The following is a 24,298-nucleotide window of genomic DNA, read 5'->3' as shown; positions in this document are numbered from 1 at the left end:
TACCCTTACAGGGGCACAAGCCTGCAGAAAACACAGTCTTGAAATATGGGTTCGATTATAGCATTATCTACAGTAAGTTGTCACTTTAAGTGCTTAACACACTGTGCTCTCTGACAATCGCTGTTCAAAAAACAATTCCTCATGATTTTATTGAGCATTCCCTTGGAAAGGTGCAGCAAATAAGCAATGTTGACAAGGAAAAGGTTAAGCCAGGTTTAGTGGAACATTGTTTCTATTGGAATCCTTGCTCCCAATAGGTTCTTTGAACCCAGACCTTTTTTTATTATCAATTTCAGTACAGGGAGCATTAAGGCACGACAGGGCATTCATGAGGCTGATAGTTGTCATGCTAAGGCAAAGCAAAAACCCAATCAGTGTCTTGGAATACCTTAATGCGAACATAAAATGATATTACATGTTTTCCTAAAAACATTATTTAATATAGTCGGTCGATTATTGTTTTACTACTTAATGTATCCATATGAAAAAAAACCAAAAAAAACCCCAAAAAAACAGAAATGGCTTCTATGTTCTAGTAAACTGAAAATTACCAGCTCTGCATGAAACCATAATCTTGCACTACCTCTTTTTATTTATCTAACACTCAATCATAATTTTATTGAAAAGAAAACACTTCAAGCCAAATTCACAAAATATTTTTGTTGTCGTTAGTACCATTTCTGTTTTAATATCAGTGCTAATACCCTTCCTCAGCAAATGATCTAACCCACAAAGACCAGTCAGAAACCCATTTCATGACATCAGCTGTAACACATCGTTTGTTACTGTCAATATTGGTACAGTTGATGTCACCTACTTTAAAAACTCATAACTGAGACCATAAGCGGCAGAACCGTGGGGGCAGGGGGGGCACTTGCTCTTTATGGCATGTAAGAGGTATATCTGTATATTAAATAAATTGATCCGAGATTTCCTTTAACCTGTAAATGAGTCAACACAATATTATTTTCTGCTGAAGATAGAAAATCTCCGTTCTAGTCACTCCCTCTAAATATTGTAAGTGTCAACAGGCCACGTTACATGAGCGTTTGCTTTTCTCAAGACATCTGTTTCTCATTAAATAAACGTGGACATGGTGCTTTTTAGTGTTTACATGTAAAGCCTCTTATTTCCCTTTGGAACACCTACTTTTCCCTGAACGCTATGCAAATGAAGGAGAGGGGGAGGGGGGTCAGATTTAAATTAGCCATGCTGACAGCCCACTTAGATTCTCATGCTGTTAACCATGAAAGACCCCAAAATACTGTTTACATGAGCAGTGAAAAGTTTCACGAGAGGCTGTATTCCAGAGTGCTTTTGTTTTTGTTTTCATTTTAAAGACTTGCTCATATTGTTTTCTACTTGTTTAAATAATTATTGTTTATAGGTATTGTGGCAAGCTGTGGGGAACTATGGTTTATGAACACGCCAGTCTGGCCGAGGACGTGAGCGCTGATTACTGTTACCTATTGCTGTTGTTTACTGTAAGTTTTATTGGCGGGAAACTGAGCCGCAAAAAAAAAAATCTTAATAGTTGGAAAAAAAAAAAAACTATTTGCCATATTGGTGCTTTAAGTGTTTACTTCAACTGACATCAATCACTACTCTTCTAAAAAGAAACTACCACTGCCCAGTATTTTTGCTGTCTGTACTGAAGAAGTTTCAGTGTGTTCATACCTATTTATATTTATTATCAACGTATAGTTCAAGATGTAAATCCGCTGCATTAGACGTCTGTCTGATTTATTTTTATTTTTTAGTAGATAAATCAACTGCAGAATTAAAAAAACAAAAAAAAAAGATATTAAACAGCAGCAGCACAATGTTAGTATTTTACAGTAAAACTACTTTGTACACATTTTATTTCTTTTTTTACAAGTACAATATAATAATAAAATAGCAGCGCGGCATTGGGGGTGGGGGTTTGACGACTAACTCAGCCCCCCCCCCCCCCCCCCGGGAATTTGAAAACTCGGCGCCTGTGCAGTCAGTATTTTATAGTTATAAAAAGGAATGGAAAACTGATGTTTTTTCATTCGGTTCTCCACATGATGATGTGCAGTGTTTTGGCAAATTAGGTCATTTGCAATTTGCTTAAAAGGAATTCACTTGACAAGCAAAATGAATTACACTGGCGCTGATAATTACTAACACCCTCTACACAACAAACACAAACTTGCATGTTCTACCTTAATATGTTTATCAATACATAAAGGAACATTTGAATAAAGAAAATCTCACTAAAATTTCCTAGGGAAGGCAAATATTTCCTGCTATAAATATAATACATTTTCAATTACATGATATTGAGTACACTACCAGAAAACAAGACTAAACATTTATTTATTCTTTTTTTTTTTTAATTTGAAGGATTTTCTAAGATTAGAGAATGTTTTGAAACACAATGCATTCAAAAGCAAAGGTTTCATGAATACCAAAGATTATTTAATTTATCAGTACAGGTTGTTTAAGTTAAAACTTTTAAATAACTGCAAAATAGTGTTAGCTCAAATTTAAGCAGTGATGTGTGATTATTAATTAAACCAGTACAGGCACACACAGAGGGTCCTCATAATCTCTTAATAAGTACAAGGTTATGGTGAATTGCATTCTGAAATGTTTATAGGAGTGTAGGAGTAATAAAATACAAGCTTGGTGAAGACTGATGCAAGGACAGCTGAGGAAGCAATGGAGAAGAACAGAACAAAAGTCAGAAGGAGGGACTCAATCTGTCACAAAGGGTCATAAAAGACAAGCTTGCAACATTGCGCAGAGCTGAGCGCCTATGGAAACGCTACAAAAAGAAGGAGCGTGCAATATTTAACTTTTATAAAGATCCATTCAAATTTGTAAAGAAGTTATTTACCAGTGAGAAAAAAATACACTAAAAGCATCTAAGTTTGAGTTGGAGAGATATTTGGAGGAAACGCATACAGATTAAAAAAGGCAGGAGCTTATGTCAATTCCTTCAGACATCCCACCTATCAATCCACCAGAATACCATTATTAGGGCATCAAAATGGGTAGTGGGAGGAGAGCGCTTGACTTCTGGAATGCGACTACCACCAATTTGAGCATACATGGATGAGATGACAACCATGACTACAACAGTAGCCTGCACTAATAAGTTATTGGGCAAATTATTATTACTATTATTATTATTATTTGTTTATTTAGCAGACGCCTTTATCCAAGGCGACTTACAGAGACTAGGGTGTGTGAACTATGCATCAGCTGCAGAGTCATTTACAGCTACGTCTCACCCGAAAGACGGAGCACAAGGAGGTTAAGTAACTTGCTCAGGGTCACACAATGAGTCATAAATTAACCAATAACATTGAATGGGCACGAATGCAATTCAAGCCCACTAAATCAAGGAGCATCTCTATAATTAAAGGTAAAGTAGTAGATAAAAGGTTCTACACTAATGGTGAGGCAATACCAACAGTGTCTGAGAAGCCTGTGAAAAGTCTTGGGAGATGGTACGACGGGTATCTAAAGGACACAGTTTGTGTAGGAGAAGTTAGACAACAAGCAGTGGAAAGGCTACCTTTTGAATCGTGATCATGGGGCAAGTTCAGCATGGAAGAAGGGGTCTTAGTCTCAGTTCATCTCCTCCTACATGGCACAAGGCAACCCCAGCTCAGTGGAGGAAGCTGAATGAGATGCAGAAGCAGGAAGAGAGGATGAGTTGTGTAAAGGCCGTTTCCCAGGCCAAGCAGGGAGAATGGATGAGATGGGAGAGTGTGGAACAATGCAAGATCGGCTGGCAAGACCTATGGACAATGGAACAGAGCAGGATCAGTTTCCACATCAGGCCAACATATGATGTTCTCCCTTCACTACAGAACCTAAACCTCTGGGTAGGAGAGGTTCCCTCATGTCCTTTGTATTCATCATCTGCAACATTAAGGCACATTTTGACACGATGTAAGGTGGCTCTTAGCCAAGGACGGTTTACTTGGCGCCATGACCAGGTGCTGCAATGTTTGGCCTTAGCACTGGAAGACAAGTGTAACATGACCAATAAGTTGCCACCAGTTCCATCAAAACATTACACACAAAAGACAACATTCCTCCACCCAGGAGAGCAACCGCCAAGAAAAGGTGTTAAAACCAAGCCTCGCCCAGGACAACTGGAAGCTGCTAGAGACTGGAAAATGCTGGCAGATGTTGGTCAACGGCTTATTTTTCCACCTGAGATTGCCACTACTAACCTTATTGCCAGATATTGTCATGTGGGCTGGAGTAGCACGCCTTGTTCATCTGGTAGAGTTAACAGTGCCATGGGAGGATGCTGTAGATGAGACGAATGAGAGGAAGAAACTTCGGTATGCTCAACTAGCCATTGAAGCGGAACAGCGAGGATGGAGAGTCTGGGTTTACCCAGTGGAGGTGGGTTGTCAAGGATTTGTGGCACACTCTACAACCCGGTTTCTCAGAGACGTCGGATTCAGTGGCCAAGAGTTGCATCGCACAGTGAAGAACTTATCTGAAGCAGCAGAGAGGAGTAGCAACTGGCTGTGGTTGAGACGGAAAGATTCTGGTTGGGGATCTCAAGCACAATAGAAAGAAAGCAACGCTAATGTACGGGTAATTAAGCTGGGCTGAGTTGAGTGGGGGACGGAAGGGGGTGATGCTGGGATGCCAGAATCACTGTCAAGCCCTCTTGAGGTGTCGTGGGCTAGTCGACGAAACACTGAGGATGGAAGGTGCCCACTTGAAGGCCCCAGAGATGTACCCTACTTCGCTCAATCCAGACGGTTTTCATGCTGATGCGCTAGGGAGACCGCACTGTGGTTGATCCCTGGAGCCAGCATCGCAGTCGTTGTGTGTGCTAATGCACTGGGAAGGCAAAATAATCTGATCCCTGGAGCCAGCATTACACTTCAGCCATCAACACCAGGCAGAAGGATATCTACATCATCAGATGGATGGAAGGAGACGCAGATGGATCACATTAGTTTACTGTAAAGCTACGTCTTAGTTGGTGCTTATCTTTGCGAGAGCCGAGTTCAAATCAGCAGTTTTAACATCTACTCTCAAGTAATGGAAATCAAAATAACAAAGTGAATGATGAGTTTTGCTTTTACTTTAGAACCATTAATAACATGTTTACATTGTTTCAAATATCACAACATTAGTTAATAATGCATTAAGGCATGACAGGGGATGGGTTGATATGATTTAACCACACACTTAAGGCATTATAAGGCACAACGTGAAGCAGAGTGCTTTTAACCGTTAAATGTGCGGTTATATCATGTCAACCCACCCCCTGGAGTGTGTTAATACTATTATAAAATGATTGTACAATTATTAGATGTATTTACTTTTTAAATCAACACAGCAAATTAAAAAAAAAAAATCTTTCCAATAAATATCACTACGCACAAGAAAATAGTTCCAGTGAAAAGTAAACATTTGTTTAAAAGTGTTTTATTTTAATAAATTAACATTAGTTTATTCATAAATATAATAAATATTGATTAAAATGTGTATTAAAAGTAAACACTTTTTGTATATCAATTACATTAACATATTACTTGCTAATTTATAATTTACAGAATTGATTTTGCTGTTAACTTACAAGGCCCTAAATGGATTAGCACATAGTTATTTGCAGGAGTTACTGACCCCGTATCTTCCAAACCACACTCTAAGATAACAGGATGAGGGGCTGCTGGTTATTACTAGGATCAACAAAAGCAACATGGGGGGTAGGGCTTTTTCTTGTAGAGCTCCTTAATTATGGAATGCTCTGCCTTTGTTTGTCAGGGAAGCTGGGACTGTTACAGTTTTCAAGTCAAGACTAAAAACACACTTTTATAAAATGGCTTTCTTATCTTAGTTGGTTTTAATGTAACTTTAAAATTGCTGCTTTTGTATTGTGTATACTGTTATTTAAATATGTTATTTAAATGGTCTGATTATGGCAGTTGCATGTGTGACATGCTATACAAATGTATTGTGGTTTGTTCTTTTTTTCTGCTATGTACTGTACAGTGCTTTACAATACTTTTGTATAAAAAGTGCTATATAAATGCAATAAATAATAACAATTTACTATTTCATTAATGGACATAGACATTTAAACTTAGTAAATTACATAAATACATCTGATACAACTTTAATTATAGATCTATGATTTTTGGAGTAAATGTTCACTTGAAAATTGCCAGATAAATGTGCAGTTTAAAAAACTGCCAGAAGGGGAGCTGCAGGTGAAAGCATCAGCATCTATGTGAGAATGCTTACTTTGTGCCATGCAAGAACTTTAATATTTTTTATTGTTTAGCTTCTCCAGCTCTGCTGGTGTTACTGGGGGATAGTGTGTTGTTTTATCTTTTCTACTTTGTCTTCTTTTTTAATTACTGCTAAGAATATATTGTTAGCACTGTTACATTCTGTGTCTTTCGCTAAATTCACTTTTCAGCTGTATAGTGGTTTATTAAAGTGATTGACACTAGCTCGCAGATTTATAAAGTTTAATATGCGTATTGCGCTCCATCTTTATTCTCCGTGGAAGTGACATAAAATTGACTGTTGAGCTCGTCCTTAGAAAGTACATTAAATGTAAGTCTATCTTTTTCTTGGAGGCAGTTCTGTTGGATATTCACAGCCAATTAAGAAGCCTTTATTGTGTTTTTTGTTTTTCTCTCTCTCTCTCGTTTTGGTCAAGTTCCAGTTCAAATTAAGTTTCGTTATCTTATTGTGCCTTTTTTCTTAAAAAAAAATGGAATTACTGATACTTTGTCCGGTTCAGGACATTCATCTTCGTTCCATTCAACTGTTTTTTCCATTAAAAAGATTATAATTTGATTCTGGGTCTGCCATTTTATTAAAGTTAGAGGTTATTTATAGATATCAAATGTTATATAATTTGTACAGGTAAGTGGCGGAGGAATTTGAATCAAAAGGTGATGTGTCTGTTGAAAGGTTGTGTGGGATTAACGTATGGCTGATAGAACGCAGCTAACCAATCAGAGAGCAGGATTTCTCCAAGCAGGTTTAGAATCATTTTTCACACTCACCTGTTATTATAACGTTACAACTGTGTTTTTCAAGAACGAAAGGGTAACGTTGGCGACAGTGATATAATAGGAGTGCATGTCATTTTGGTTTTAAATGTTGTGAACAACAATCAACTGACATTAACTACTGTAGCTCCCCAGATTTTTTACTTTGGGAAGTAGCCGAAGTGGGGGGGGGTGGGGGTGATAGAGAGCGAGTGTGCCAGTGTCACGCAAAATGTCTTCTCCTGGGACTAAATTTCATAGATCAGTCAATGAAAAATTGTGCCCTGCACGGACTAAATCTCATACATTTTAAAGAAATATTTAGGTTTGCAGGATGAATTACATTTTAAGCATTATTATTTAGGAATTACAGTTAAAAGGAAAGGTTAACTGCTCAGCTTCACATTTAAAGTTGGTTTGAAATGTCTAGGTGATATGGTTGCGAATATCAAACCAATTTTACCACTGGCGACACCAAGTTGCTGGTTTGTTTAGAACCAGGTTTGTGCTGTTAAGCAAATGACACATTAAGTTTCAAATTGTGTATTCAAATGGGGCGGGGCATTATTGGATTTCATTTAATTACCCTGACAATGATTCTAAAAAAATGTTTTGACGATTTTATATCTCTGAAATTCTTCGATGACTGTCCTGGAAATCGCTAGATTTGTAGCTAGTCACGTTTCACAAAAATTGTCGCCAAGTCAACCCTTAAAGATTTAGCGACAAATTCGCTAAATTGGCAACACTTGATATGGCATAAAGTGATGATGTAATGCTTTTATTTATTGTATTTGTATAGCACCTTTTATACCATGGTATCTCAAAGCGCTTTACAGAAAGTATGCAACATCATCATCAAAAAACAAAAACAAACAAACAGTACAACCACAAAACTGCTTAAGGTAGAAAAGTGAATGACTAAAAATTAAAAAAAACAAAAAAAAAACATGTATTGATATAAAATAGAATGTTTTTCAGATTACAACAAAATGCATTCCGAAACCTGTACACTAGGCGAGGAGTGCAAGACAATAGTTTGGTAAAAATTGGTGCAAAATGAAGGCAGTTATTGTGTTCACCCAGTATAGTGTGACAGACGAACTGACATGATCAGTGTATAACAGTCAGCATTTTTTGAATGACCCAAAAAATCTGTTACTGTGAAGACAACAGAGGAGGACACATTTTAGAGACAGTATGCTACTTTTCCAATTCTGGAAACAGCTCACTTTTATTTAACAGCATTTTTTTTTTATTAACCAGCAAAATAAAACAACATTTACTGCTTTGTTGTGCCAAAGCTTTTTTTAATAGTTTTAAAAACTAAGACATATACAAATATATGTATAATAAGTAGTACATAACATGACTTAGTCGTGATGACTGTAAGCAGATTTTGCATCTTCCACAGCTTTCTTTGCCGCCCACTTTCTTCCAGTTTTCAACACAGGTGCTGCCTCCCTTACGCATTTATCGCGTGACTCTACTAATGTCATTTCCAGTCTGACCTTGGCGCACTTAAACTCCTCGGTTAGAGCAGAGACTGGTAGCTGCAGTATTCCTTTACCATAAAGTCCCACTCTGCTGAGGCAGCGTGGAACTCCCAACCATTTCCTGATGTATGAACTGATTAAAGCTTCCAGCTTCTCTACTGTTGTCAAAGAAACCTCGTACACAGTCAGTGGCCACAGCAACCTCGGCAGTAGACCAAACTGAAAGCACCAGAGTTTTAGTTTACCTGGTAGAGCGCAGCTGTCTATGCTCTTCAACCCTTCCACTGCTTGTTGTCTAACTTCTCCCACACGAACTGTGTCCTTTAGATCCCCGTCGTACCATCTCCCAAGACTCTTCACTGGCTTCTCAGACACTGTTGGTATATTGCCTCACCATTAATGAAGAATGTTTTATCTACTACTTTGCCTTTAATTATAGAGATGCTCCTTGATTTAGTGGGCTTGAATTGCATTCGTGCCCATTCAATGTTATTGGTTAATTTGCCCAATAATCGATTAGTGCAGGCTACTGTTGTAGTCATGGTTGTCATGTCATCCATGTATGCTCGAATTGGTGGTAGTCGCATTCCAGAAGCCAAGCGCTCTCCTCCTACTACCCATTTTGATGCCCTAATGATTACTTCCATTGCCATGGTAAAAGCCAGTGGAGAAATGGTGCATCCTGCCATTATTCCAACCTCTAGGCATTGCCATGTAGTGCTGAATTCTGAAGTTGAAAAACTGAATTGCAAATCTCCAAAATAGGCTTTCACTAAATTTGTTATTGTCGTCGGTACACTGAAAAAATCAAATGCTGCCCAAAGTAGTTCATGTGGCACTGAACCATATGCATTAGCCAAATCCAGGAATGTCACATGGAGCTCCTTCCTCTCCTTTTTAGCTGATTGAATTTGTTGCCAGATCACATTGATGTGTTCTAAGCAACCTGGGAAACCTGGAATGCCCGCTTTTTGTATTGAAGTGTCAATGAAGCAGTTCTTTAATAGGTAAGCTGACAATCTCTGAGCAATAATGCTGAAGAAAATCTTGCCTTCTACGTTTAATAGGGAAATGGGACGAAACTGACTGATGCTTGTAGAATCTTTTTCTTTAGGTATAAAGACTCCACCTGCTCGGCGCCATGCTCTTGGTACAACCTGTTTTTCCCATGCCACTTTCATCAATTTCCACAGAATTCGTAGAACTCCTGAAGCACTCTTGTACACTCTGTACGGAACTCCATTAGGCCCTGGAGATGATGAAGCCCTTGCTTTTTTCACAGCTTGCTCTATTTCTTTCCACTTAGGTGCACAGTCCTCCATTTGGTATTCTGGTGGATTGATAGGTGGGATGTCTGACGGAATTGACATAGGCTCCTGCCTTTTTGAATCTGTATGTGTTTCCTCCAAATATCTCTCCAGCTCAACCTTAGATGCTTTTAGTGTGCCATTCTTCTCACTGGTGAATAACTTCTTTACAAATTTGAATGGGTCTTTATAAAAGTTAGCTCTCGCACGCTCCTTCTTTCTGTAGCGTTTCCGTAGGCGCTCAGCTCTGCGCAATGTTGCAAGCTTATCTTTTATGACCCTTTGTAAGAGATTGAGTCCCTCCTTCTGACTTTGTTCTGCTCTTCTCCATTGGTTCCTCAGCTGTCTCCTTTCTCGAACTAAGCGTTCAATCTCCTGCTGCCGTCTAGACTTTCCAGGAATAGTTTGTACTTTTTCCTTCCTTTTTTCAACTCCAAACCTCAGAACAAGTCCATAAATTTAACTACTCTATCTCTGCTAAAGAAATAATTTTAGGGCAGCAAAATCACCTCTAGCTATGCAAACATAGGAATGAAAAGTTTGTTGCTCTTATAAAAAAAAATAAAAAAACAAAGCTCCACGGCACCATGCCCTTCATTTTAACAAGAAAATGTACTTAGCAGAGAGGTAGGTAGTAAATAGGACTAGCTGCTTCTGACAGTCTCATTCTGCCTGCAGCAAACACTATTAGCATCTAGGTTGTTTTTTTTTTTTTTTTTTAAAAAAGCTCTTAAAATGCTCAACACAGAGAAAAGCTAAATCCATGATCTCCCTCATTTTAATAAAAAAGGCTAACAGGGACATAGCCAGGCACCCACATGCTAGCATGATACTTTATTACTGTATATTCGTAGAAAGCTCTGATAATATCTAGACTAACTTGGAGTTTTGGAACACCAGTGGCAATTACCAGTGGCATAAGTGTCAATGAGGGTAAAACTACTGGGGTGAATTTAGAATCTAGAAATGCACCAGGATTTGAAGGGTAAAAGAAATGTAATTTTAAAAGCTACCGGACACGCTGCAGTTAATGCTGATTCTGTAATGGAATCCTTGCAGGTGTCCCAGATAATGCAGTTTTAGGTGGAAAGGGAAAACCCCACTGAGGGAACATCTTTAATATTTAAGGTAGGTTTTAAAAAAATCTTGAATGGATTGGGATCACTGTAATAAATACCTTCATTCTGAGTATACTTTCTAAAGGGTCTTTCCCTCCTAATTACCATGATGTACAGTTACTGGAGGGGTTCTGTAATTGACTTCCTTCATACAACAATATGAGGTAGATTACGTATAGTTACTTCATCAAGTTTCACTAAAAGTTATTTCACACACAAAGTGTGCAAACTAAATAATTAACAATTCAGTTCTATGTGAACGTGTTACAATTAATTACTTTAGTTCCATGAAAGGAAAATACAACTGGAATTATACTCAACGGTTCCTTGAAGCTTAGACTTTTGCTCCGCTGGTTTGGAAACTCAATCTGTTGAAGTGTCCAGTACAAAAGCTCTCCTCTCAGCAATGAAGTCTTCAATCCTACATTGGATCAAACTCGGCAACAAAGCTTTCAATTCTTGATAGAATCAACAAATAGCTGCAACAGAGTCTTCAGTCCTCGGTTTAGGATCCACAACAGCGCCCGTTCACTCTGTCCTCTTCGCTGAATCTTTTAGCTACGCAGGTAGCAGGGCCCAGTTTCTTTTGGATACTGTGGTTTTAGGTGTACAGCAGACCTAGACTGGTTTGTCTGATAACAGTCACTGTAAGTTTACGGCAGTCCTTCAGCCGGGCCTCAGTCTCGTTGCTTGTGGTCGTTGACTCGCTTGCAGCTTGCTTCCTCGTCTTGAGTCCCAGAGTTGCAGCTTTGCTTATCAGAGTGACAGCACCTTGTTTAGCATTTGATGTGGAGCGCCAAATGTTTAGTTTTGCTTGGATGTTTTTCACTCTGCTGAGTAGCTACTTTCATGAGGTCATTTGTGTATCTTGTCTCTTTAAACTCCCAGTCCTTTGATGTTTTAATGTCCTTTTCAACTGGGACATCACTAGTTTATGTCTTCCTTGCGTAAAAATGATTGTTGTTGCACGTGTGAATTATCTGTACATAATTCAATTGTCTGCTCAGCCTAATCCAGTCCAGACGCTAGTCACCTAATCAGTAGGTCACATAGTTCCGTATGTCTGCAAGCCAGAGGCCCCCTTCTCAAGACACACAGTTTCATTAATGAATCTGGTTACATTTCTAATACACGTCCATGTTTTATTATCATATTCAGGGAATATGTCCCACGGTGCATTTAAAAAATAATATCCAAGTTAGCCGTCCAGCAAGAAAAAATGATCAAGCTGTGTTTATCTCACCCATTTGAGAGAAGTGTAGCAATGAGATCTTCGGAGTTTTAGCATCCAAATGAAATCATCATTCTTCATTAGTTTGTAATCCACAAGGGAAATGCACGGCAATGCAGGTACACAGCAGCAGTGCAGTGAATCATAAAAGCATGTTCAGTGAAACAGAACGAGGCCGTTCTCTCTGAACTAAGTTAACCTGATCTTAACCGAACTTTCTTTCCTTTCACGCGCGAATACAAACTATTGATAAAGAAAAATAACAAACAAGCAGCAGTGAACAATCCTCAAAGCTAGGCAGTCGAGGCAGCAAACCTGCACGTTGCTAAGTATTGTAAGTGAACTTGCCTCGCGCACTGAATGCATGCTTGCACAGGGCTCCCCTGGGTCCTAAACCGTGCTAGGTACAGACAGGGATTGTAGTAACCACACACCGGCCATGACTTTTGCATTAATTAAAGGTTTGCTGTCAAGGTTTTTTTTTTTTTTTCGTGTATTAGTCGACCCCCCCAACTTCAGGATTGTGTTTTGGGGTTAAATTTCTCACCTTATACTCGAGCAAATACGGTACATACTGCTTTGTAGTTGTCCATATACTTAACAAATAAACTGACAAATTTGAAAAATGTGACATTTTGAAATCTAATATGAAATACTGTGCTATTATGTCTTCTGGTAGACTTTTGCAATATCATTTTGTAGTTTATTTGATTACATGATGTTAAATAAAAAAAATGTAAACTATGTTCATATATATTGTAGCAGGGCAGGGGCCCTGCAAGTGTAAAAATGTTTGTTTTGTGGCAGGGACAGGGTGAAAAGCCTTCCTGCCAAGCTAATTGTTTTTGTTTAATTTAATTGTTTAATTGTATTATTTGTTAATAGTTTTATTGTTTTGGCAGTTGGCTTGTTATTGTAAATTAGAGCCAACTGCCAATATTTAAGGAGAGCAGTCAGTCTGCTAGAGGCTGCTGTGTGAAGAGCCCAACTGTTTGTCATTTGTATTGCAAAAAGGTACTGTGTGAACCTTCTTTTGTTGTACTTCTGTGTGAAACTGAGTGTGTTGTTTTGATGTCAGGTAAACAGCCTAGCCGCCCTACTAGTTAGTCAGGGACCTGTTCATGTACAGTAAGTGCTCAGAAGAGCTAGGTGTTTATTTTGGTTTTTGATTTATTTTGTACCATTAAAAGTGTGCAATAAAGCACTGAAAATCAAGTTCTGTTTCTGGGTCACGTTTATATAGTGGCACAAACCCAATAATAAGGTCAATACTGGTACAATTATATATATATTTTCAATGATGTCTCAATCCTAAAATTCTAGGTGATGCAAAACTTTTGGCCATAATTGTACAGCAGAGTTGTCAAAGCCCAAATGTACCTGAGATCCCATTATTGTCTACTGTACAGATTGAATAATTTTCAAGTACATTTGAATTTTTTAGAATTACTTAGATAATCTAACTGGGATATAAACTGCAAATAAAAACTAATGTTCTTACCACAAAGCTTACCGGTAATCTCAATCATGAGGTAGAACAGAAGGAATTGCTTTGGAAAATATATTATCAGGAGACATTTGTTGCTCAAAAGGCTAGATTGAATGAAAAAACTACATTTTGTACTGTATCATATAATTATGTAACATCATCATTTACTATTACTTTGTGGAATTGTGCACCAAATTGTTGAGAATTGTATAGATTTATTTATTTATTAAGTACTCTGAATCACCACCATTTTTTTTCTGTTGGCATTAAAATATGCACGTTGTTGCTTAATTATGCGTGCATGTGTCACTCAGGGGTAACTGGTGTGAATAGGCCTTCAACTGGCAATCACTGAAATGCCACAGATACACGAGGAGAGGCTGGACACACAGGGTGTGATACAAATGCTGAAAGTGGACTGTCTCTGCCTTGGGGAGCTGCACCTCCACGGTAAAGGCTCAGGTAAGGCTTTTTTTTTATTTTATTTTAATAAAGTTTAATAAATACACTCTCCATGGTGGTTAAATCAAACAAGGCAGCACAGCTAGTGGTTATTATTATTTTTTTATTTAGCAGATGCCTTTATCCAAGGTAACTTACAGAGACTAGGGTGTCTGAACTATGCAACAGCTGCAAAGTCACTTACAATTACATCTTACCCGAAAGACGGAGCACAAGGAGGTTAAGTGATTTGCTCAGGGTCACACAATGAGTCAGTGGTTGAGGTGGGATTTGAACCGGGGACCTCCTGCTCAATGCTCTGGCAACAACAACACTACCCCCCCCCCCCCCCCCCAATATAACATCCACTGGTTCATAAGTAGGCTTGCTACTTCTCAATTTTAAATTGGTAAAGCTTGTTAAATGTCGAATTCCCAAGAAATTAGTTCAACTGAAATAGATTTATATAGGATAAACATCTGGAAAACCACTCACTATTTTTTATTTTCTTACCAAAAATAATCATTTAGAAGTCATCTCTAGATGGTTTTTATACTTGCTGTCTGTCCCGTCTCCGTTCCGCTGTGAGTAGCTAGGGGTCGCTGTCAGTCATCTCAGTGGTCCCTTAGTAGGCTACTGTAGTTTCACTGTCAGTCATTTCATCCTGTTCCGACAGATCTCATTGACTGAAGGAGCGCTAGAACACTCTCATTAGTTTAAATGACTGCCAATCATCAAGAGCTGCACTGACTGTGCACTTTCATTTGCCAGCTACAGCGCTTGTCATTCAAAGCGTCTGCTTTGAAATTAGTGGGTTAAGGTGTAGGTAAGCTTTTGGTATAGGGTACTAGTTTGATTTGAAAATGGGGCACAACAGGAAAACACTAAATGAGTACTGTGCACAATACCCTGAAAACCATGACGGCTGAAGTCTCTGCCGCAGAATGAAGCGGGCCCTTCTGCCTTGCCTTCCAGCTGTGCTAAAGCAGGAGAGGGGCAGAGCTCAGACTCCGAATGATAAATGCAAGTTAGTTCTGTTCAACTATCTACTGTTTGTTCTGTGTGTATTATTTTTACTCGTAAATTTGCTATACATTTATGTAATGCACTTCTATATGCTGCATTTTCTACGGTTTATTTGAGACCATTTTTAAATTTGGGTAGGATCTTTCTTTACGGGTATAGCTCCACTGTGACCAAATGTTAATTCATTTTTTTTTTGTATATATAAACAGAACATTTTCTTTGTCAAATGTGCAGAGCATTAGCCACTTTGTAACACCTTCTCATGTTTTTAAACATTGCAGCATTGAAACCGTATTAGGATTCTGAAGGACTTCTTTCCTTTAGGTTAATGTTGTTTTCTTCTAAGTTGTTTTGAGTAAATATCAATACAACTGGGAAATTCATCACTATCATGTAATGAACCTCAGTGTTGTCTTTTTCAAATTGTGAACTGGTAAAGCTGTTTTTTTCCCACCCCTAGTCCTTGGCATTACCTGCTATGCTGTACAGTACTGTACATCAAACTACAGTTTACATCAACAGCATAAAGGTTTGATGTATATTTGAAACCGTCAACCGTGATTATTGCAGTGAGAAAATGGATTACAGAAGAGTAATCTTTTTGGCTAAAAGAGGTACAGATGAACAGGGAGTTCTTAAAGAGCTACTGCTGTATAAAAGAGAGAAAAAAATCCAAAACAAAGAAAAAATGACCAGCCTACATACCGCTTCAGTGTTTGTGTGGTCATTAGTCATATGATTTTGCATTTTAATGTACAAAAATAAGTGCTGTCACATCCTCAAAATATTTAACCTATTTATACATGTATTTATAAATATAAATTACAAATACAGTTTATAGTAGCGATATACCCGCCTCCAGAGTCTGGAGGTGAGATGTCATTATTTTTATCAGCCACAGTCACTGAAATATCTTTAGCAAACATGTCATAATACAGGACGGAGTCAAGTCGATTTATTTTTTTTTATTTTTTAAGAATAATATCACTACAATCATAGTATGCTACATTTGTTGTAAACATATGGCTCAACACTTCATGATTAAAAAAAAATGCAAATATATGATTGGAAAATAATTTCCAAAAACACACATCCAAGGTCAACTCATGCATCTAGTTTCCTGTGAGTGATAGAGCTTTAGGTGTTGTTTCTCTGTGGCACAGATTTGTCAAGCTGTTCAACATTTCCATCTTTCCTGGGTAAATAAAACACCTCGTCCGGCTGAGCCTATTTGTTATATTGTAGTAAAAATACTGAATGATAGCTCTTGTACAAAATAGAACAAATATGTAGACAATGCATGATGACTTGTTGCTAATCAGGATAATGTTGTAAAATGCTGGACATAATAAATGTCACAAACCAGTATGCCAGCAAGAGAAAAGGCTTCCATCAATTGAATCAATTTTATCAGCAATATGCTACATGCAGCAGACCTCCTAAAAAATGATTACAGATAAAAAAAGCCCTTGAAAATCCTTCCTATGATTTAGGCATTAGTATTTGACACATTACCAGCTAGATAACTGAGTGTGCCGTGTCGCGAGGCATACCCTACAGGTAATGATAGATGTCAGGTATTAAAAGTATTACAACTGAAAAAAATATATATTTGTGTCAAGACATTTTTTTAATTACTATATTAAAGTAGTTCAAAATTAATTAAAGTTTGATATCACAGCCTGCCCCTCTTTTTAAAAGTAAAACCAGCCTAAGTGTTTTATATTCCAAAACCCCAAACCATTACCTAAGCTGCATCATTAAATTTACCCCCCTGAAGTGTAATATTGTAAGTGTATTTTCACGTTTTACTGGATAGCAGTGATACTTTTTATAAGTTAACTGAGCATGAGCATTGTGAACTGATGTAAACAGGCACAGGCCTCATGTCAGGAACGTGGATGCTTTTAATACATTCCTGCACTACAATTGCTGCAAAAAAAGGAAACTGAATGACTTTTCATTAAGAGACTGTGCTGTGCTAAAATGAACACACCATTTGTTAAAAGTACATCAAATGATTTGAATGAATGAATACAGTTTTCAGAACATGGTACTTTGTCTGTGACATACATACAGCATTTAATTATTGAAAGAAAAAAGGGGTATTTTGTGAATGTACAAATGTACATTTAAATAAAATAAGTTATAAACTGTTTTTCTGTGTTTTCAAGTGCTTCTACCAGCTGGCTGGCACAGGAGCGGACACGTAGACTGCACGTGGAAAGAGCAACAAAAATTGCAATGCCTAAACGCGGGTGTGTGTTTTGTGAAGCCCTAATAGACAGTGACAGACAAATCTTCAATATGCATCGATAAAGAGTACAGCAGGAGCAGGAACGAGACAATTATAACAATTCTTGAGACTGTACCATTCACATTGCAAAATATGATATAAGAAATTTCCTTTCATGGAAATTACAGCAGTCCCTCGCTAATACTGAAAAAAAACTGTTATATTGACACTAAAGACAGGAAGAAAATACATAGAAGAACAGATATGAAGGCTACCAAATCATAAAAAATAAAGTACATGATTAAAAGACGGCACATATAATCATACTAACTGCAATCGATCGGTTAGTAAAGGGCGAGAAGCTTTTCAGAAATACCAATGGACTTTGCTTCTGCAAAGAAAGTACATAGCTTGGCTTATATCTGCACTAGCTATTTAGGTGATGCACTTGTGTTGCTATATTAAGCTAAAGAAACAGAGTTAACCTGGGGCAACTTGAAATATGAGCAAAAACCAGATCAGTAACCAATCCACCTAAGCCTTGTAGCTCTAATGGGACAATCTATCTCATCTCTATATTGTATACCCAGTAAATCTTAATATTAATGTTTTGTTTTAAATGGAAAGTGTTTAATGGGATGTATCATTTAATTATATAACCGAATTCCACTTTCATTTTTAAGACATTAGTTCTATCCAAATATATTACACTTTGTCTCCTAGTTTCATTACAGCCATGAAAATCACCTTCAAGGTAAAATGCACCTAATATACAACAGTTAAAAGTCATTACCACTGAAATTTTCCCTTTGAATTACAATTTAGACACATGAGCAGCATGGGAAATAGTAAAAGAAGTAATTTTCTACATGGATTTTAACCATAAAATATAAAAACTCAAATGTGGGGCTGGTTTCACAGACCTTGATTGGCAGACTAGTGCAAATTAGACTTTGGCTGGGACCAAATCAAAACTTTGACAACCCGCTAATCGCACTTAACAAAACTTTTTTTTTTTGTAAGTACCTTATTTCTTCTACTCATAAAATGAAAATGCTATTAAATACAGTTTTGTTATGTGCAATTAGCGGGTTGTCAAAGTTTTGATTTGGTCCCAGCCTATGTCTTCTTACAACTACTAGTTAACTGTTTGTCACTAGTATTTCTAAATATTTTACGTTGGGCTGTCTTACAGTTATGGATGACTCACCTATTATACAGAAGAATATCTGGAACCCAAATCTGGTCAGAAGGGAAGCGCAAGTTTTGAACTCCTGGGTATTCAGACTGATTCCAGGTAAGGTATATGTCAGTCCAATACTGTAAACAAGAATGGAACAGATTCATATATGTCTTCATCAAAAACAAATCTAGGTAGAGTAGCACCCTAACCTTTCATCAAATGTTATGATCAATGATTTAATCCTGATTATTATGTACACTGATCATTTGGAAAGTTACAAGTATAACCAAGGATATCAAAAGCATTAATTAAAAGATGTACTATTTTCTATCTTCCAGCCACAGGTACTGTAAATGCCAATCATGCAGTCACTGAATCTATTTATTTTTAATTAATATAAAATAATTTAGAAATAACAAAGACTGAAAAAAGAATACATTACAAATCGAGTGTCACTAGTAAATATCTTAACAAAAAACATCTATTTTCTATGACACTTTTGGGAAAAGGTGGCAGGAAGTTCATAACACACACACACACACACACACACACACACACACACACACACACACACACAGATAGTAAAATATCCTTTGATGAGCCTAAGTACACCATTCCAACTGCTGGAACACAGTACAGTTTCTGAACAGAAAAGCATTTATGGTCTTTACCATATTACTAAATAATTAATGTGATAACAACATGTCAAAGAAGAGTCTAGCCAAAAATCTAGGTAGTTAAGAATATTCACCATTTCCAGCTTGGTACCATCCATTGCAACTACAGTATTTCAGGGAAATCGGTTAACTGTTAAACATCACTCATGGATATACAGAAAAAATAATTATGAAGGAAAAGATGAAATACCGCACCACATTGAGCATGTCTTGCTTTTGTACAACTTCATTATGTTCCCTTATAATAAAGAACACAATGAAAACCACTGAAGCAAACGTTAATATGGAAAAAGCAGTATCATAATAAGTCTTTTGAATCTGGATTATAATACTTGCAAATGAACTGGAGAGGGAAAGAAAAAAGGTGCTTACCAACTGCAACCAAGCATTTGTCACCAGCACTTGATTTTTTTCATCCTTAAATAGAAACAAATCTCATTACAACATTGAAAATACATATGAATTGCTACACATGATTAGAAATATCAGAACTTTCATCCACTGAGCAGGAAACTCCATTGCAGGGTACTACAACAAAGTATAATGTCTTGCTTTAAAAAGGTCAAATTGAAGAAGAACACAACATTGGAAACTTAAAAACTAGTTTACCGTGTCTGTACAGTAGTGTCCTCAACTGTGGCACTAAAGCCCCTTTCACACTGGCACAATCCTGTGTAGTGTGAAACCACGTACCTGGGTCGTATCCGGGTTGACCTCGGGATGTGTGTCGACACACTTTGACCCGGGTTGAGCGAGACAAAATGCATGACAGCCATTCATGAGCTGACGCGATAACTCGGGCCCCTTGATTTTCCATTCTGGGATTGGGCAAATTCCGTTTTTCAAAATAACCAATTCCGATTTTTGCAGTTTTTACCAATTTATTAAGAATTAGCAACATAATTTGAACATAAATAACATTTTTACATAAAAAAATCTATTGAATTATTTTTATTATTATTATTTAAGTCCTTGAGATACCGTAGTCTTAAATCAGTCCACTAGTAACAATGTACTGTAGGTCAGTCAACAAATAAAAGGTGTTTTGAAAAAAAGCTTATTGCTGGCATTACAATATACAGACTAGTCAAAAACGAGGGGCATTATTACAAAAGTATACAATTTTCATAAAATTACAAATTAAATATAATGTTCAGGACACTTATTTCTCCCATCTGTAGTTTCATCTGCAACAACACAGACTGGTTTATGCTGTACTTGCTGTAAAGCTGCTTGGATGTGTTTCTCATATACCCTGGACATACAGAGTTGCCTTAAGGGCTCTTCAACTAGTTTTTTAAATTTAAGGGGGCCAGACTGGAAAAAAGTTAGGGAGTAGGCGGGCCAGAGTTTTTTACTATACACATTTTTAAGCAATAATAAATATTATATAACTTAATGTTCATATATCGAACAAGACTTACACATTTTATCATATGAATAGTACTTTAATAATAGAACAGTGTGAGAATTTAGCGGAGTATCATTACAAACATTTTCAAATGTATGTGACATATTAATAATATAACTGAAGAAGAGATCAGCGCTTCTAACTACTGTGTCCTCTGGATACGTATTTCCAAAAGCTCCTTGTTTGGTTTCAAAATGCCTTTTCATATTGTATTCCTTAACTACTGACACACATTCACTGCACAATAAACACATTGACAGTTGGTAAAATAATAAGTATTTATTGGTCCACTCATTGTTGAATCTACAATTTTCACCATTTTCTGTTCTTACTAGTTAAGAGTAGAGAGAGCCATGTTATAGCAACACGAGTAAAAAACACGAGTACGTAGTATTATTAAGGACTTAATTATAAATTAGAAATAATATGTTATAAAACGTTTCACCTCAACCACCGTGTCGTTTCCTTGTGTTGAGCGTGTGACGGAGTAACAGATTTGCAATGATAACTAATTTTTTTTTTTTTTTTTTTTTTTTTTTTTAATCGGGGGGTTGACGATTGTTTGTTTGATTTGGTCCGGCCCAGGCAGCATTAACATTATACTATAAACCTGTAATGGGGATTAATATTTTTTTTTTATAATTGTACCTTAAATACCTGAATAATTTAAATTATACCTGTCATCTGTACTATCAAGTACCAATCAGTTAAGTTCTGCATTAAGTTCAATTAAGTTCTGCATTGAGCTGCTTGGAAATTTGCGGCACCTTAAATTTCAGGAATTGTTTGATTTAATGCTACCGAAGAGAAATCATTAAGCTGTACCAATACTGAGCAACTTGATAAGAGTATAACATATCAGTTAAACTAATGTATTCTTGTTGTTGTTTAGATTCCCTTTATATACCACTTTCTGGTACGTTTGTTTTATTTAATGGTTGATTGCACTCTGGTGAGCTTGTAACTACCTTCGAATTTGAAAGTGTATCAATAAATACTTCCTGTAAAAACTGTTATTCAATTGCACTGTTTGTGTATCTTATAAATGTGACGCGGAGGCACTCAAATTTAGTCTTTTATTTTGATTGTGTAAATGCATATATATATATATATATATATATATATATATATATATATATATATATATATATATATATATATATATATATATTTGTAAATCAGAGAATTTTTTATTTTGGAAAACTAGAATCCAGAAACTCTGTTAAGGCCACATTAGTGCTTGTAGCTTCTTTTTTAAAAAGTCACTAGGATGTGATAACTGAAAACGAGATACAAAGTTGTTCTAAACAGCAAGAAAAATAAATTAGTTGGGACTTGTGATGCTCTTTATGTACAATATTGTATTCTCCTGGGATCAGTAGCCTACCGACATCCGCTGTTGAGCTGATGGGTGTAAAGAGGTGAATGACATGCCAGTGGGATCAGAGGACGTCCCCTGACATTCAGGCTTGATGCACGCCAAATGTAATTGGATCCCTTGTACCAATTAATGCAGAAACTCTGGAATTCATTGCCTTCAAGCATTGGAATGGCCTCTTTTACAATTCATTTTGAATCCCCTCATAAATATGTAATTGAAATCTGACCAGGGCTGTGAATCCTGCGAATACGAACTGCCAATTATTTTACTATTGATTTTTTAATATAACATTTTTTGCCACCTTTCTTGCCAAGACCCCCTTGTAAATGAGATGTATATTTCAAAAGGTTTTATGCTGGTTAATTAAATACATTTAATATTTGAATTCCAAATATATTAGATACAATAGTTGACAATATTGTGTTTATGTATGTGAAATGGGCGCTTTGTTAATTTGGTCTGTATTAATAGACATGTGTCTTTTGTCAATTTCTAAATTGTACTCAATTCCAACTAAATTGTATGCAAACACAGTTCATATAGAAACCCCCAACTTTCAAGCTACAGTATGATTACACTGGGGTATGCATGCAAGCAGGAATTTTCCATACAAATGTACCTGGAAATGTGTTTATTAGTCTGTTTTATACATCAAGACTTTACATTAATACACCACTAGATTGAATGAATGAATGAATGAATTAACTACACAGAGGCAATCCTATATCCTCATACATTAAACCTAGCGACTGCAGCCAGAGACGGTTCCAGTTGAATAAATCCGCAGCCAAGCCTTTCTGGACATGCAAAATGTCTGAGATGAGCTTAGCCTCATTTGTTTCAGTTATTCTTTTTCTCCAATATGACGCTGTATATATGTTTGACAAGGGTCATAAAAATCATCACGAAACCATCTTATTTGTGTATTATGAATTAAATAAAATCATGTATTAAAAGGAAAAAAGGGGAAAAGTCCAAACAAAATTCATATCCTCACTTATGCACCAGTGAATTCACTAAACCTTAACTACCTTCCTTGGTCTGGAAGAATGTGCAAAGGTGCCTTTTGAAGAAATAAAACAGCCTTGTGAAGAAGAAAAATAAAAACAGTTCTGTGGCGACTGGCCCGGCTGGATGAAGGCTTGTCGGCTTCTGTTTGGTGAGCCTTCGTGGTCTGAAAGTTTAGCACAGAGGGGAGTTCTATCTTAAAAGTTTCTAGAAGCATCAAGGTAGCGCCATCAGTTTCTGTGGTCACACAGGCAGCGATGAACTTTTGGTATCCCATATGGGAACTTCAGGATCCACAATTCCTTTCAAATTAACCACAGAAAATATACTGCTGCACACCCTTGACAATGCAAAACCTAAAGGGAGGACTGTTTACCGTTTTGGAGAAGCATGAAATCCCAATTTTCAGCTCTTGCCCTGCAGTATATGAATTCCAAAACTACAGCTGTGTTTAAATAGACATTAACGAAAAGGATAGTGTTGTAAAATTCTCAATTTACAATCAGAAATAAATTTAAAAATAAAATTTCAGTAATCAGATCATTTTTTTACAAAATCGGACGAGGAATACTTGTTAAAATTAAAAGGTAAGCATAGTCCTGTTATGGTTGTTATTGTTAAAAAAAAGAATTTTACATTTAACAAGGAGCGTGTGTTAAAACACATTAAATACATGAAATAGATGGTTATTTAGCACAAATATTAAAATATTACATTAATAAGTCATTCCATGAAATTGTCTGTATTCTGTGTGACAAAATCCTTAATTATAATGTAAGAGTTCCAAAACTATGGCTATTACTAAACTATCAGCTGTTTGCACCTTGTTACTGAGTGATTACCCCTGTACTGTACCATGGCTATTTAATCCCTATAAGCAGTTGGGTTTACAGTTTGAAAAAACAGCACTGACTGCAACGGCAAGCATGGCTGGAAAGAGAAAAGGAAAGAATTTCAGTCCAGCTTTTCTGTAATATGGATGGCAGTGAAAAATATGACTGACAAATCGCTAACCCCACGTTGTTTAGAGGAGTTCAGAGCCAGTGCATTGCCCCCTGCAGAATTCCCAGTGAAGATCAGCATAACCACCTCTCTGTTGATGTTTCGCTACAGTCGTTACAGTACAGTCATGTGATAGACATAAAAAAAATTATAATTGGGAAACTACTAAAAGTATTTGTTAAATGTTTTACAAGTCATTATATTAGATGGTGTCTTTAGACTATTGAAAAGTGTAACCATTTTGCAAACTCACTTTTTCATACCATCTGTGCA

At 36.8% G+C, this 24,298-nt stretch overlaps 1 protein-coding gene across 1 annotated transcript in view; it reads right to left on the bottom strand.

Annotated features, from left to right (window-relative positions):
- Positions 1-24,298, bottom strand: part of LOC117420432 (neuronal acetylcholine receptor subunit alpha-7-like) — a 75,318-nt gene that overhangs the window by 33,876 nt on the left and 17,144 nt on the right. The window contains exons 3-4 of the mRNA XM_034906531.2: positions 19,596-19,640; positions 18,574-18,683 (exon numbers count right to left, since the gene is read on the bottom strand). Of these exons, the coding sequence (XP_034762422.2) occupies positions 18,574-18,683; positions 19,596-19,640 (155 nt within the window). The remainder of the gene's footprint in view (positions 1-18,573; positions 18,684-19,595; positions 19,641-24,298) is intronic.

The sequence above is a fragment of the Acipenser ruthenus genome, chromosome 1 (genome assembly GCF_902713425.1).
Source record: "Acipenser ruthenus chromosome 1, fAciRut3.2 maternal haplotype, whole genome shotgun sequence".
Classification (NCBI taxonomy): Eukaryota; Metazoa; Chordata; class Actinopteri; order Acipenseriformes; family Acipenseridae; genus Acipenser; species Acipenser ruthenus.
This window is presented reverse-complemented; position numbering and strand designations above follow the sequence as displayed.